This window comes from Budorcas taxicolor, chromosome 20 (genome assembly GCF_023091745.1).
Source record: "Budorcas taxicolor isolate Tak-1 chromosome 20, Takin1.1, whole genome shotgun sequence".
Lineage (NCBI taxonomy): Eukaryota > Metazoa > Chordata > Mammalia > Artiodactyla > Bovidae > Budorcas > Budorcas taxicolor.
The window spans coordinates 41,566,255-41,583,143 of NC_068929.1; the positions used below are offsets into that span (position 1 = coordinate 41,566,255).

The 16,889-nt window shown below is 42.9% G+C and overlaps 1 protein-coding gene across 1 annotated transcript in view; it reads left to right on the forward strand.

Moving 5' to 3' along the window:
* Nucleotides 1-16,627, forward strand: part of LOC128066175 (UDP-glucuronosyltransferase 3A1) — a 28,949-nt gene extending 12,322 nt beyond the window's left edge. The window contains exons 3-7 of the mRNA XM_052659271.1: nt 1,730-1,844; nt 8,791-9,322; nt 12,013-12,244; nt 13,660-13,879; nt 16,351-16,627. Coding sequence (XP_052515231.1) covers nt 1,730-1,844; nt 8,791-9,322; nt 12,013-12,244; nt 13,660-13,879; nt 16,351-16,627 — 1,376 coding nt within the window. The remainder of the gene's footprint in view (nt 1-1,729; nt 1,845-8,790; nt 9,323-12,012; nt 12,245-13,659; nt 13,880-16,350) is intronic.
* Nucleotides 16,628-16,889: the final 262 nt, after the last annotated feature.

A 16,889-nucleotide genomic window follows, 5' to 3' on the forward strand; every position in this document is an offset into this window, starting at 1 on the left:
GGTATCATTAGTTGTTTCTTTACCATGTGAGTGATAGAAAAGTTTTAGACCAACTAAATCCTTCTGAGAAATTTAACTTAGGTATGGGGTGGGGGTGGGGGCGTCCTTGGGGGCACAGACAGTAAAGAGTCTGCCTGTAATGCAGGAGTCCTGAGTTCAATCCCCAGGTCAGGAAGATCCCCTGGAGAAGGGACTGAAACCCACTCCAGTATTCCTGCCTGGAGAATTCCATGGACAGAGGAGTCTGGTGGGGTACAGTCCATGGAGTTGCAAAGAGTCGGACACAGCTGAGTGACTAAACACTTTCACTTTCACCAGGTCTTGAGCTTTGTGTGGGGGCAATGGCACATCCCTTTGTGTGAGCTTTTGAGAACGTTTCTGTCTTGAATGAGTGTGTGGAACAAATCACCTTGGAGGAAGATATCCTCAATGTAATATAATACCTATGATCCTAGGGGAAGTTGGATATGGTTAATATTTTGCCAGCAAAGATTGTGGCCAGTGGTAGAGCTGTTGAAGTATCCATTGGCAACCAGTCAGAGCTGTATTGTGCCTTTTCCAGTGAGAGTGTGTGAAAGTGAAAGTCACATAGTCCTGTCTGACTCTTTGTGACCCCATGGCCTATACAGTCCATGGAATTCTCTAGACCAGAATACTGGAGTGGGTAGCCTTTCCCTTCTCCAGGGAATCTTCCCAACTCAGGGATTGAACTCAGGTCTCCTGCATTGTAGGCAGATTCTTTAGCAGCTGAGCCACAAGGAGGCAAACTATAGGCGAGGGCCTGCTTAAAGATGTACTGAGCAGAAGATATTAGCCAAATCTATGACTGCTAAGTGTTTTCCGGTAGATCCTTGGACAGAGTCAGTCATTTTACTAACACTGAGTATGGAAGCTGTAATGTATGGAACTGTGCATTATCTGTTCCCAAACCTTACAAGTTGGCTAGATGCCATGACTGATGTAGGCAAGCAAGCATTAACAGAGTATGAAAGATTTATTACTCAAATAATAAGGCCTTTTTGAAAGAATGGGACAGGTTCCCAAATACCTGAAAAATGGCCATCCAGTGTATGGAGGGATGATTAGCTTGAGTTTTTATTGTGAGTTGTGGGGGGTGGGGTGGTGGTATGTGGTGAAGATTACCCCTCATTGACCTGACTTGCATGGTTTGAAACTTCCACTTAGGGCCATGAGAGGGAGCATGCACCTTTCTTACCAGTTTGCCCAAGAAACAGAGATAGGGACGGAAACCCACCAGCATCAAACATCAGAAACGAACTCAGACTTTTGATTACACCTGGGTAATTGAGGGAAAAACCAAGTTAGTAAGTAGAAGTACAGAGGATTACTGAATCACAAAACTATTTGGATATATCACTTTAAATCATGAAGATGAATTTTTCTAAAACAGAACGAGCAGAGACTCTGGAACCAACCTTGACACATTATCTTAAACTAACTTTGTTTTCTCAGCAGTAAAATGAGACAGACAGTGATACATTCACTTAAAGCTTTAAATGGAAGTTTCCATAACTTTAAACTAAAGAGCATTCCTGAATTGTGGCAAGGTCCTCAAGAAATATTTTCAGCATACAAGATTGAATGAGAAAGCAACCAAACGTCATAAAAATAATTCAAAAGATACAATCAAATGTTAGTATCATCATGCTAATGCTAATACATGTTGTGTGACACATTTAGTGTGTTTAACCCATTGATGTTTTTGTAGGTTTTAAAGAGGAGGAGAAATCATACAAAGTTTTTAACTGGTTTCTGCCTGAAGACTGTAATGAAGAATTTAAGAGATCTTTTCATTCCTTTATGGAGAAAACTTTTGTGGGCAGGTAATTTTTTTAATTATTCAAACTAAATAGTCACAGTTCAGTTCAGTTCAGTTGTTAAGTTGTGTCTCACTCTTTGTGACCCCATGGACTGCAGTACACCAGGCTTCCCTGTCCACCACCAACTCCTGGAGCTTGCTCAAATTCATGTCCATGGAGTCAGTGATGCCATCCAACCACCTCATCCTCTGTTGTCCCCTTCTCCCCGAACCTTCAATCATTCCTGGCATCAGGGTCTTCTCAAATGAGTCAGTTCCTCACATCAAGTGGCCAAAATATTAGAGTTTCAGCTTCAGCATCTGTCCTTCCAATGAATATTCAGGACTGATTTCCTTTAGGATGGACTGGTTGGATCTCCTTGTAGTCCAAGGAACTGTCAAGAGTCTTCTCTAATGCCACAGTTCAAAAGGATCAGTTCTTTGGCGCTCAGCTTTCTTTATAGTCTGATTCTCACATCCATACATGATTATTGGAAAAACCATAGCTTTCACTAGATGGACCTTTGTTGGCAAAGTAATGTCCCTGCTTTTTAAAGAGTCACAATTTTGGTAATATAAGTGAATGGATAGATGCTGAGAGTACATATGTGATAAAGGATGGTTGGATGGATGGACAGAGGGATGGAGATATGGATGAACGATACTGATATTTAGGTAGATAGGTGTTTCACAGTACATCACCCATTCCAGCCACTCAAGGCTTTTCCTTGCTCTGTCCTTTCTTTTACTATAAGCATGAAGGTATTCCACACACACACACACACACACACACATTCCTGTAGCAAGTAGGAGGTAGATAGTTTGTTCTGGGATTTACTTACAATACTTCACTTACAATCTTTGTCTATAATTTCCCCAACACAGAAGTATATGTATCTCAACCTCTCACTGTTGGTAGGGACATTAAAGACATCTTTTTGTTTATTTTTTCATTTTCTCCTCATATGTTTTTATTAACGGAGAAGACTTTTAAACGGCGCTTTTGTAGAAGTTGAGCATCTGACCATGTAAAGTCCTTTTAAAAAGCAGTCAACCTTGTGCAAAATAAGATGTGAAGCTGACTCCTTTTGCTTCATCTGACATGAAAAGGAACACATAACTCCTTACTCTTAATGTTAAAGGGGAAAGACAGAAATCCATGCCTATCTTGGTTAATTACAGAAGACTCATCCCCTATTTTCTTCTTGAAAATCTATTTACTAATCAAGGTACTGCTCAAATCTGACTATTTCCATAAAACCTCTTTTCCTCACTCAGACTGGATGACCATGGTCCCTCTCGTATGTGCATTAATCGCTCAGTCATGTCTGCTCTTTGCGACCTCATGCACTGTAGCCCACCAGGTTCTTCTATCCATGGGATTTTCTAGGCAAGAATACCCGAGTGGATTGCCATCTCCTTCTCCAGGGGATTTTCCTGATTGAACCTGGGTCTCCTGCATTGCAGGCAGATTCTTTACTATCTGAGCCACCAGGGAAGCCCCCTGGTATAGGTCTGATCTAATCTACTCAACTGATACTTAGTTTATATCATCTTGTGATGTTATTTATATATATTAAGTATATGCTTTGTCTATTCCTCCCTACTTTAATATTTTGAAAACAGATATAAATAAACAGGCATTCTTGATATTTTTCCTATTTGTTAGCTTAATATTAATTATGACTGATGAAGTACACTCTAGGAAATTTTATAACATTACTGTGGTCCACTGGAGAAGGGAATGGCAAACCACTTCAGTATTCTTGCCTTGAGAACCCCATGAACAGTATGAAAAGACGAAATGATAGGATACTGAAAGAGGAATTCCCCAAGTCGGTAGGTGCCCAGTAAGCTACTGGAGATCAGTGGAGAAATAACTCCAGAAAGAATGAAGGGATGGAGCCAAAGCAAAAACAATACCCAGTTGTGGATGGGACTGGTGATAGAAGCAAGGTCCAATGCTGTAAAGAGCAATATTGCATAGGAACCTGGAATGTCAGGTCCATGAATCAAGGCAAATTGGAAGTAGTCAAACAGGAGATGGCAAGAGTGAACGTCGACATTCTAGGAATCAGCGAACTAAAATGGACTGGAATGGGTGAATTTAACTCAGATGACCATTATATCTACTACTGTGGGCAGGAATCCCTCAGAAGAAATGGAGTAGCCATCATGGTCAACAAAAGAGTCCGAAATGCAGTACTTGGATGCAATCTCAAAAATGACAGAATGATCTCCGTTCATTTCCAAGGCAAACCACTCAGTATCACAGTAATCCAAGTCTATGCCCCAACCAGTAACACTGAGAAGCTGAAGTTGAACGGTTCTATGAAGACCTACAAGACCTTTTAGAACTAACACCCCCAAAAGATGTCCTTTTCATTATAGGGGACTGGAATGCAAAAGTAGGAAGTCAAGAAACACCTGGAGTAACAGGCAAATTTGGCCTTGGAATATGGAATGAAGCAGAGCAAAGGCTAATAGAGTTTTGCCAAGAGAACACACTGGTCATAGCAAACACCCTCTTCCAACAACACAAGAAAAGACTCTACACATGGACATCACCAGATGGTCAACACCAAAGTCAAACTGATTATATTCTTTGCAGCCAAAGATGGAGAAGCTCTATACAGTCAGCAAAACAAGACCAGGAGCTGACTGTGGCTCAGATCATGAACTCCTTATTGCCAAATTCAGACCCAAATTGAAAAAAGTGGGTAAAACCACTAGACCATTCAGGTATGACCTAAATCAAATCCCTTATGATTATACAGTGGAAGTGAGAAACAGATTTAAGGGCCTAGATCTGATAGATAGAGTGCCTGATGAACTATGGAATGAGGTTCGTGACATTGTATGGGAGACAGGGATTAAGACAATCGCCATGGAAAAGAAATGCAAAAAAGCAAAATGGCTGTCTGGGGAGGCCTTACAAATAGCTGTGAAAAGAAGAGAAGTGAAAAGCAAAGAAGAAAAGGAAAGATATAAGCATCTGAATGCAGAGTTCCAAAGAATAGCAAGAAGAGATAAGAAAACCTTCCTCAGCGATCAATGCAAAGAAATAGAGAAAAACAACAGAATGGGAAAGACTAGAGATCTCTTCAAGAAAATTAGAGATACCAAGGGAACATTCCATGCAAAGATGAGTTCGATAAAGGACAGAAATGGTATGGACCTAACAGAAGCAGAAGATATTAAGAAGAGGTGGCAAGAATACAGAGAAGAACTGTACAAAAAGAACTTCACAACCAAGATAATCACGATGGTGTGATCACTCACCTAGAGCCAGACATCCTGGAATGTGAAGTCAAGTGGGCCTTAGAAAGCATCACTATGACACAGCTAGTGGAGGTGATGAAATTCCAGTTGAGCTATTTCAAATCCTGAAAGATGATGCTGTGAAAGTGCTGCACTCAATATGCCAGCAAATTTGGAAAACTCAGCAGTGGCCATAGGACTGGAAAAGGTCAGTTTTCATTCCAATCCCAAAGAAAGGCAATGCCAAAGCCTGCTCAAACTACCACACAATTGCACTCATCTCACATGCTAGTAAAGTAATGCTCAAAATTCTCCAAGCCAGGCTTCAGCAGTACGTGAACTGTGAACTTCCAGATGTTCAAGCTGGTTTTAGAAAAAGCAGAGAAACCTGAGATCAAATTGCCAACATCTGCTGGATCATGGAAAAAGCAAGAGAGTTCCAGAAAAATGTCTATTCTGCTTTATTGACTATGCCAAAGCCTTTGACTGTGTGGATCACAATAAACCCTAGAAAATTCTGAAAGAGATGGGCATACCAGACCACCTAACCTGCCTCTTGAGAAACCTGTATGCCGGTCAGGAAGCAACAGTTAGAACTGGACATGGAACAACAGACTGGTTCCAAATAGGAAAAGGAGTACGTCAAGGCTGTGTATTATCACCCTGCTTATTTAACTTCTATGCAGAGTACATAAGAGAAACGCTGGGCTGGATGAAGCACAAGCAGGAATCAAGATTGCCGGGAGAAATATCAATAACCTCAGATATGCAGATGACACCACCCTTCTGGCAGAAAATGAAGAATTAAAAAGCCTCTTGATGAAAGTGAAAGAGGAGAGTGAAAAAGTTGGCTTAAATCTCAACATTCAGAAAACAAAGATCATGGCATCTGGTCCCATCACTTCATGACAAATAGATGGGGAAACAGTGGAAACAGTGTCAGACTTTATTTTTTGGGGCTCCAAAATCACTGCAGATGGTGATTGCAGCCATGAAATTAAAAGACGCTTACTCTTTGGAAGGTAAGTTATGACCAACCTAGACAGCATATTAAAAAGCAGAGACATTACTTTGCCAACAAAGGTCCGTCTAGTCAAGGCTATGGTTTTTCCAATAGTCGTGTATGGATGTGAGAGTTGGACTGTGAAGAAAGCTGAGCGCCAAAGAATTGATGCTTTTGAACTGTGGTGTTGGAGAAAACTCTTGAGAGTCCCTTAAACTGCAAGGAAATCCAACCAGTCCATTCTAAAGGAGACCAGTCCTGGGTGTTCATTGGAAGGACTGCTGCTAAAGCTGAAACTCCAATACTTTGGCCACCTCATGTGAAGAGTTGACTCATTGGAAAAGACTCTGATGCTGGGAGGGATTGAGGGCAAGAGGAGAAGGGGACGACAGAGGATGAGATGGCTGGATGGCATCACCGACTCGATGGACATGAGTTTGAATAAACTCCTGGAGTTGGTGATGGACAGGGAGGCTTGGCATGCTGCTATTCATGGGGTTGCAAAGAGTCAGACACGACTGAGTGACTGAACTTAACTGAACTGAAGCTTTTCTTCTCTGGATCCATTAGCCTGCAGTGCAGTGGAAAGGCTAATCATGTGTTTCAAAATCAGAGTTTTCCCCTTTGTTTAGTGTGGACATAGAAAGATAGTTTCCATTTTTAACTGAGATTTTGGGTTCTAGTATGATCCAATAACCTCTTGGATGAGGAAATCTGTCATATGTGAATACACAGTGATTTTAAAAAATAGTCTGTCTTGTCAATATTTATGGGATTGTGTCATCAAGTGATTCCCACAGATTTGCTGAGTAAACAAAGAAACCACTCATCAAGGTTCAGTATGTAAGTAAAGTTTAAGGAGAGTGTCACAGAATTCATCAAGCAGAAAGAGACCTGTGAGGCCTGCTATGGTCAAAGAAGCCTCCCAGAGCAGAAGTCCCAAGGATGGGAATTCCTTTTCCATTAACATAATTCATCTATGCCCAATGACTTCTGGAATTACTGTCTGAGAAGTGTTGTGGAGAGTGCTAGGGATTTGTAGCAGTGAGGAAAGGGAGTAGGGGACGGAAGGGAACACTCTCAAGGGCAGAACGTCTGCCTGGACTGCCTGAGGGAACGTGTGTATGGACAGTGGTGGAGTAGGGTGGCTGCTGCTGGGTGTGGGCTTACTTTCCTGGAATATTTTCTTTGTAGCCCAAGATTTTTTAATTCAAGTTTTTAAATTTTGGCTGCACTGGGTCTTTGCTGCATTGTGAGGGCTTTTCTGTAGCTGTGGCATGAAGGCTTAGTTGCTCCACAGCATGTGAGCTCTTAGTTCCCTGACCAGGGATCAAACCCAAGTCCCCTACACTGGAAGGCAGATTTCTTTTTTTTTTAATTGAATACTTATTTTAATTCAATAATTAAAATGGAAAAACTCATAAAATACAATGGGAAGGCAGATTTCTAACCACAGGACCACCAGGGAATTCCCAAGATCCTTTTTCAAAAATTGAAATATAGTTCATATACAGTGTTTCAGGTGAACAGCAAAGTGATTCAGTTCATATATATACACACATATATATCTGTGTGTACATATATATATATATATATATATATGTATGTATGTATAAGTAAGTGAAGTCACTCAGTCGTGTCCAACTCTTTGCGACCCCATGGACTATAGCCTACCAGGCTCCTCTGTCCATGGGATTTTCCAGGCAATAGTACTGGAGTGGATTGCATTTTCCTTCTCCAGTGGATCTTCCCGACCCAGGGATTGAACTTGAGTCTCCCGCATTGTAGACAGATGTTTTACCGTCTGAGCCCTACACACATTTATAGGTTTCCCCAGTGGCTCAGTGGTAAAGAATCTGCCTGTAATGCAGGAGCTGCAGGAGACTTGGGTTAAGTCCTGGGTTGGGAAAGCTCCCCTGGAGGAGGGCACAGCAACCCACTCCAGTATTCTTGCCTGGAGAATCCCATGAACAGGGGAGACTAGCCAGCTATAGTCATAGGGTCACAAAGATTCAGACATCACTGAAATGACTTAGCACGCATGCACACACACACATGCACACACACACACACGTATTCTTTTTCAGATTATTTTCCCTTATAAGTTATTACAAGATATTGAATATAGTTCCCTGCGCTCTACAGTAGATCTTTGTTGGTTATCTATTTTATATATAGTAGTGTGCATATGGGAGAAGAAAATGACAACCCACTCCAGTATTCTTGTCTGGAGAATCCCATGGACAGAGGAGCTACAGTCCAGTCCATAGAGTTGCACAGAGTCGGACATGACTGAAGCAACTTAGCGAGCAAGCGAGTGTGTATATGGTAATCCCAAATTCCAAATTTATCCCTTCTCCACTTTCCCTTTTGGTAGCCATGTTTGTTTTCTATGTCTGTGAGTCTATTTCTGGTTTATAAATAGGCTCATTTGCATTATTTTCTAAGATTCCATATGTAAGTGATGTCATATGGTATTTGTCTTTCTCTCTCTGACTTACTTCATTTAGTGTGATTATCTCAAGTTCCATACATGTAGCTGCAAATGACATTATTTCATTCTTTTTTTTTACAGCTGAGATATTCCACTGTATATGTATACCATATCTTCTTTATCCATTCATCTGTTGATGGACCAAGGTTCTTTTATATATTGTGATGTAAACACTTTCAACAAATATTTATCACTTATTTATTTTTCTTGCAGATGCAGATTTGAACACTTTTTAAATGTTATGAAACTACTAGGGCACCACTGCAGTCATTTGCTAAGGAGAAATGATGTCATGAATTCTTTAAAGGATGAGAACTTCGACCTGGTGATTGTGGAAATGTTTGACTACTGTCCTTTCTTGGTTGCTGAGAAGCTTGGGAAGCCATTTGTGGCCGTTCTCCCTTCCCCACTGGGCACTGTGGACTTTGGGCTGCCAAGTCCTCTGTCTTATGTGCCAGTATTCTATTCCTTGTTAACTGACCAGATGGACTTCTGGGGCCGAGTAAAGAATTTCCTGATGTTCTTTGAGTTCTTCAAGAAGCAGTGGAAAATCCAGTCTGCGTATGATGACACCATCAAGGAGCATTTCCCAGATGACTCTAGGCCAGTTTTGTCTCACCTGCTAACAAAAGCAGAGCTGTGGTTTGTTAACTCCGACTTTGCCTTTGATTTTGCTCGGCCCCTGCTTCCCAACACTGTGTGTATTGGAGGTTTAATGTCCAAACCTGTTAAACCAGTACCACAGGTAAGTAAATGCTGAGGGTGAGGATTCATGCAGAAGTCCTCAGTGCAGAGCTGGTGGCCACCCTGTCACTGGGATCCTGGGAGTGCGTAAGGTGAGGCAAGTGAGGCTCCAGGGGACCCTTTGAAAGGAAAGACTCACTTTCAGTATCATGAAAGTACAGACTGACCTCCTTAAATACTATATCCAAAGTCTTTTCTCTTGCCTCACCTTAGTCCTGGTGCTGGTAGAAAAAGGCTTTCAGTAACTTGAAGTTTCCATTTTAATTCTATGCTCTTATTTTCTGTAAGCATGTAGTGAGCATCTGTCACATGCAGGAATCATGAAGGGGATGAATTACTCACATGGAAACACAAAACAGCATGACGATGGAGGTGGTGTGTGAGACTGATAGTGAGAGTGCAGGCTTTATCACCAGCATCCTGAGGCAGTAGTGCCATAATTCTGCCTATACCTCCTGATTTGATTGATGTGGGGTCAAGCCTGGAAAGTGTAAGTTATAAAAGCTGCCCAATCAGTTTGGCTGCATCGACTCAGAACCACTGCTGTAGAAGTTTTCAAAATGGAGGGGAGTTAAGACCAGATGGTAAAGAATTTGCTTGCAATGCAGGAGACCCAGGTTCAATCGCTGGAGAAGGGAATGGTAACCTGCTCCAGTATTCTTGCCTGGAAAATTCCATGGACAGAAGAGCCTGTTGGGCTACAGTTCCTGGGGTCACAAAGAATCAGGCATGACTGAGTGACTAACACTTTAAGATGAGTGTGTTGCTTGTCATCTAACAGCACAGGCTTGCAATTTTATGGAATTTATCTTATATAATCTCTTGCCACCTAGAAGGAGGTGTGATGACCTCCATTTTAATTTTGTTTTTAAATTTTTTAAAATTTGAATATTTGTTTATTTATGTGGCTGAGTCGGGTCTTAGTTGCAACATGCAGGATTTTCGCTGCATCATGTGGGATCTTTCTTTGTGGCACAGACTGTCTAGTTGTAGCACACAGGCTCCAAAGCACTCAGGATCAGTAGTTGCAGAGTGTGGGTTAGTTGCTCTGCGGCATGTGGAATCTTAGTTCCCTGACCAGGAATTGAACCCATGTTCCCTGCATTGCAAGGCAGATTCTCAACTGCTGGACCACCAGGGAAGTCCCATGACCTCCATCTTTATAAAGAAGGGGACAGGCCTCTGGTGGTGTAAGTGGCTGTCCCACTTTCATTCATTTTAAAGCCAGAGAGAGTCCTGATTTGGCCTGGGCCTTTTAGGAATGAAGCTATCTATCCATCCCCTACTGAACTTGCATCAGGTGAGCAGGAAGAGTTGGGGAATGATGCTTGGGCTATGTGGGTTTTGAGTTGGCAGAAGAATTTTTTAGAAATGAATCTGGGAGGGAAGATGTTCCCAGGTAGAGAGAATAGGAGGCCCAAAGTGTGAAGATGAAGTGAGATGTCTCTGGGTTCCCTGATGACTCCAGCTGGACCAGAAAGAGGAAAATGCAGTTGCACAAAGATGCCCAGGCCAGACTGCAGGAAGTTTCACTGGATAGGTGGGTGGATCAGCCCTGGCCACAAGACTGCGGAAGGGAATTTTTAAGCAGGAGTGTGATGGGAGGAAGGATTGTGAGATAACAGTAACTTTTTCAAAAATTTTTCTCCTTCGCATTTTCCAGTTTTTATATAATGATTTTACATTGCTTTTTAATTATAACAGATTGACAAAACTGTTGTCAAAGTGGTCCTCTGAAGCAGTAAATCAGGCAATGTTATGCTAAATGAAATCAGCCCAATAGGGTGAAGGTCTAGGAGCTGGATGAGATGGATGAGGTGGTTGGATGGCATCACCAAGTCAATGAACATGTATTTGAGAAAACTCTGGGAGATGGTGAAGGACAGGGAAGGCTGGTGTGCTGCAGTCCATGGGGTTAAAAAGAGTCGGGCACAACTGAGAGACTGAACAATAACAACTAGGATCTGGGACTGGGGGAGTCACAAGAAATCCAGAGAGAGTCAGGGTCCAAAGAAATATTTGGAAGAATTGACAAAAACGTGTTAAAACCAAGATTACAGCTTTAGATCAGAACAGTTTTTCAGAACTGCCTCGGGGATTTGAAGAAAAGAACTGCTGAGGTCTGAGACTTGGTGCAGCATTGCTACTTTTAAAAACTCTTCCCATGTGAATATAATGTGCAGTCATGTGGGTGAACCACTGAGACAGGAGATAAACTGCAAAGATCAGTGACTAAGAACATCATGGGATATCAGAGGAATGCACACTACATGGTGGATGGGGTATGGGGGGCCAGTCACCTCCCCATTCTGCCTCCATTTCTTCTCAGCTTCTCCATCTACCCTCCAGATAGCCCACCTCCCTCTGCTGGACCCTGACTCCCTATGAGGTTCTTCCTTACATTCCACTTCTGGTCTGGCTTTGGAAAACACACAAGTGGCTGTATCTTCATGGACCTACAATGAGTAGAGTGTCTATGATTGCCTTGACAGTAGGGTCAAGGTTTCAAAAATGAAAGATGTTCCTACCAACACAGTGGGCATGAGCACAACTGAGAGTGCTGAGCTGTCTCAGGACAGTGAACTCCACGAAAGACAGGAGAGTGTGTTCAGTGAATAACCAACTTCATTTCATGACCATCTAGTGTTTTGTGAACATTTTTCTCCTCTTTCCTTCCTTATTTCTCTCTAGGAATTTGAGAATTTCATCACCAAATTTGGAGACTCTGGTTTTGTCCTTGTAAGCCTGGGGTCCATGGTGAGTTTCATTCGGTCCCAGGAGGTTCTCAAAGAGATGAATGCTGCCTTTGCTCATCTCCCTCAAGGGGTGATATGGAAGTATAACCCTTCTCGTTGGCCCAAAGACATCAAATTGGCCCCAAATGTGAAAATTGTGCACTGGCTTCCTCAGAATGACCTTCTGGGTAAGGACTGCCCAGGATTGCTTTTTTCTTCTCATTTACATGTCTTGGGGATCATTGGGCTTCTGATCTCTAGCTGGATTATTTCATCAGCACAAGGTAAGTCTTTCGATGACAGGAATGGAGCAGCGAGCTGGAGCCCTTGGGGAATCAGGCTATAATGAGCTCAGATGCCAAAACAGCTATCTGCCCTTCATTTTCTATCTCAGACCTCATGTCTGAAACCACTGAAGTCACGTTCACCTACTGCCTTTGGTCTTGAACAAGATCACCACAAAATAATCCTAAGCAATCTGTGAACACTGAGAACACATACCAGGAGATACACTGCCACTGTCTTCAGTGGCTTCAAGAGCACCTGTTCACTTATGTTCCCTTACACATTCACATACACACACACACACATATAGATATATCTTCCTTAGCTACTAAGGTGTAAGCAATTCATAGATTCACAACATTGATGCCAATATACCTGAGTCCCAAGCTGAGTAAACTCCTATCCAGTTACTTGACACATTGAGTCTCTGATACCAGAGAATTTCCTCACCCCCAACAGGGTATCTCTATGGCTAGCACTGCTTCTTAGAGACCCCTCACTGCCATAGCCACTGACTGGAGCAGAGGCTTATAACCAAGTAATCTGTAGAATTTAAAAAAACCATATTCTTATTTCTATGTCTGCAAATGTATTTCTTTATATCTTGGGTGTGGGACATGATTCTCATTTGAAAAAAGAAATGAGGAGGCTCTGATGCACATCCCAGTAGACCAGCACAGGCTGAGGTGAACTCTTCATTATCATTAATCATTTTAGTTATTGCTACATAAAGATGGGATACAAAGGCTAGAACTGCAAATACTGATGGGCAGGGTCCAGTCTCTTATCTCAAGGAGCTTCTTATATATTTAAAGAGCACAACACATACTGTATAAGTTTTATGAGTGTTATATGTCTTGTGATGTCAATGAATGTGATGTCCAGGAATTTATAGGAGAGGGCTATTATTTGGTGAGTGAGAGAGGTTTTCTCAAGGAAAAGAAGGAAAACAAAGATAGACATAGGGAAACATAAAGAGAAAACAGATGAGAGAAGAAGAGACTTGAGGGGATAGAGAGAAGAATAGATGGAATGTTGGATGGATGGATGGATGGAGATAGTTGCCTTGATTAGCACTAGCGCTATTCTCTATAGAATTCCCTGGGTTCTGAGTCTTCCCCCAGTTATGACCAAGTTAAGGAGTCTCTACAAAGGCAAGATTTGAAATCCTTGAATGTGTAGCAAGCAAAATCATCTTTACAGTGGCTCCAACACCCCTTGAGTTCCCACTGGTATCTTCTTCTGCCTTTTCTGCTTTCCTTGTTGTCCTGAAAACTTTCATCCTGAGATGTCCCGTTCTCTTTCTTATTTACAACAGGGCACCCTCGCATCCGCCTCTTTGTCAGCCATGGCGGGATGAATAGTATCATGGAGGCCATCCAACATGGTGTGCCCATGGTGGGGATTCCCCTCTTTGGAGACCAACATGAAAACCTGCTCCGAGTTAAAGCCAAAAAGTTTGGTGTCTCTATCCAATTAAAGCAGATCAAGGCTGAGACACTGGCTCTGAAGATGAAGCAAGTCATAGAGGATAAGAGGTGTGCAGTTCTCTGGGCTTGTGGTTGCTTATGATGAGGGAAGACATAAACCATGATGGGCACCATGTGGGTCTTTTTGCAGTAAAAGCGGAAACTTCCAGGACATGAAATCATATGTGTATGATGCTAATAGCTGACTTACTTCCTCTGAGAAGAAGACTAAGGCAATTTAGGTTAGATGTTGGTTTTCTACCTTCTAGCTGTGAGGAACTGGAACTATTGACACAGTCTGTCTTTGAGAAGTCTTCTATTTTGGAGGTGTTTGTAGGAGAATTCCAACAGAGGCAGGAGGTTGCCTTTCTATTCCCGATATCCCACACTGTTCCCCACCTCAGGCCCCTTGCCTGTGCTGCTCCCTAGAACACGCCTTTCCTTCTCTTCACAAGACTGGCTCCTTCATGACACTGAGGTCTCATCCCAATGTCAACTGCTCAGAGAGACCTTTCTCTGATAGTCTCAAAGCTTCCTCTCTTTTCCACCCCAATTGTAACACATTATTTTTTTCTTGATGTATCTCAAAATCTGTGATCACCTCATTTCTTTATGTTTTAATTTATTGTCTGTCCCTACATGAAGGGCTTCCCAGGTGGTGGTAGTGGAAAAGAATCCACCTGCCAATGCAGGAGATATAAGAGATGTGGGTTCGATCCCTAGGTCGGGAAGATCCTCTGGAGGAGGGCATGGCAACCCACTCAAGTATTCCTGCCTGGAGAATTCCATGGACAGAGCAGCCTGCTGGGCTACAGTCCATGGGTCGCAAAGAGTCGGACACACCTGAAGTGACTTTCCATGCATGCATGCACCCTACACGAGAAGACAGAGAGTATCTTCCAGCATAACAGCATGAGTCTCTTGCTGTGTCCTCAGGGTCCAGCTCAGGGTCTGCATAAAGTAAGTCTGAATGGATTTCTGTTAAGTGAATCAATACAAAGGGACCCATTCATCTCTTAAGAAACTTTCCAACCAGTGCAATAATCTCATGTGTGAAGAGAAAGAAATATATATATTTTCTTTCTGACAATGAAGACTGAAAAACTTACAGCTTCAGGGACACACACTTGAAGCATATCTCAAGACTTAGCATTACTGTACAACATTATGTAAGTAGTTAGATGACCAAATAATAACCACATTACATGTGATGCCAACCCCAGGAAAGTTGTTAAACTCTGGGGATCAGATAACCCAGAAACTGTATATATATTTGGTATCTCATGTGTTTAAAATGTTCATTTAGTAATGAGTGGATTTGTAAGTTTCATTATATTTTCAAAGACTTAGACCCAAATGTGCATGATCCATCAGCCCTATGAAGCAATCATCTGGGCTGGAATGGTCCACAGACATTGGACATCAGGGCTGGCCACAGAATTCATGTGCCCTTATGTGAAATGGAAATGTGGAGCCCCTTGTCATAATGCGTAAGGATTTTAAGAAGATGACAGCAGATAATTAAATCAAGCATGTCTGATTTAAAAGGGCTTCCTAGGTAGCTCAGTGGAGAAGGCAATGGCACCCGACTCCAGTACTCTTGCCTGGAAAATCCCATGGATGGAGGAGCCTGGTGGGCTGCAGTCCATGGGGTCGCTGAGAGTTGAACATGACTGAGCGACTTCACTTTCACTTTTCACTTTCATGCATTGAAGAAGGAAATGGCAACCCACTCCAGTGTTCTTGCCTGGAGAATCCCAGGGATGGGGGAGCCTGGTGGGCTGCTGTCTATGGGGTCATACAGAGTCGGACACGACTGAAGCGACTTAGCAGCAGCAGCAGCAGGTGGCTCAGTGGTAAAGAATCTGCCTGCAATGTGGGAGACCCAGGTTCAATCCCAGGGAGACCCAGGTTAGATCCCTGGGTTGGAAAAAATCCTCCAGAGAAGGAAGTGGCAACCCACTCCAGTATTCTTGCAGGAAATCCCATGGACAGAGAAGCCTGGCAGGCAGCAGTCCATGGGGTCACAAAGAGTCAGACCTGACAGTGAGTAAACAATAAGGCTGATTTAAGGGTGAAGCCCTCTGGAAATAGGCAGGCTTACAGCCCATGAAGCCAGTGCTGGTCAACATGATGCTTTGAAAGGGGCAGGGAAATGCAGGTGTCTTCCTGGGCTGTGGTTCTCAGAGTCATGTATTATCTAGCCCAGACACCAGCACAAAGTAGACACTCAATAAATATAATGGTTTCTGTAGTATATATCATGAACCTCTTGTGGGAGAGACTAGTCCTTATAGATGTAGTCACCTTTTTGTAGTTTAGCACTTCCAGCACCAAGCATGGATCTTTGCATGCATATATCAGTTTGAACTTTTAAAAGAGACCCAACTAGACAATAGTAAGGCCAGGTCAACAACTTTTCCTTGAAAGGAAGTCTTTTGTGCCTATGGTAGAAAGTGTGTGTGCGCATGTGTGTGTGATACAAGGTCTCTAAGAATTCTGAGACCACTTGAGTTAACACCTCCCCTCTGTGTCAACAGGTACAAATCTGCCGCAGAGGCTGCCAGCATCATCAGACGCTCGCAGCCCCTGACCCCTGCCCAGCGGCTGGTGGGCTGGATCGACCACATCCTCCAGACAGGGGGTGCAGCCCACCTCAAGCCCCATGCCTTCCAGCAGCTGTGGTATGAGCAGTACCTACTGGACGTCCTCTTGTTCCTGCTGGTGGTCACCCTGGGCACCATGTGGCTCTGTGGGAAGCTACTGGGCCTGGTAGCCAGGTGGCTGTGTGGGGCCAGGAAGCTGAAGAAGGCTTGAGGCCAAATGGAGCCTAGGAAGGTGGAGTGTTTGGACAGACTCAGCATTTCTTGGCATCTCCAGCCAGTTTTGTCAACCGTGGTTCTCCACATCTTATCCACTTGCTATTTTGCTACAAATTCCTGCTCACTGGCTTCTTCTCATGACTGCAATTTTTTACTGAGCCCTTGTAGCCTTGATTGCCAGTCAGCAGGGCTTTTCTGTGATTCTGTCCCTAGGTAATTTGGATATGTGACCATAAGATCTGAAGCCTAGAAACTGC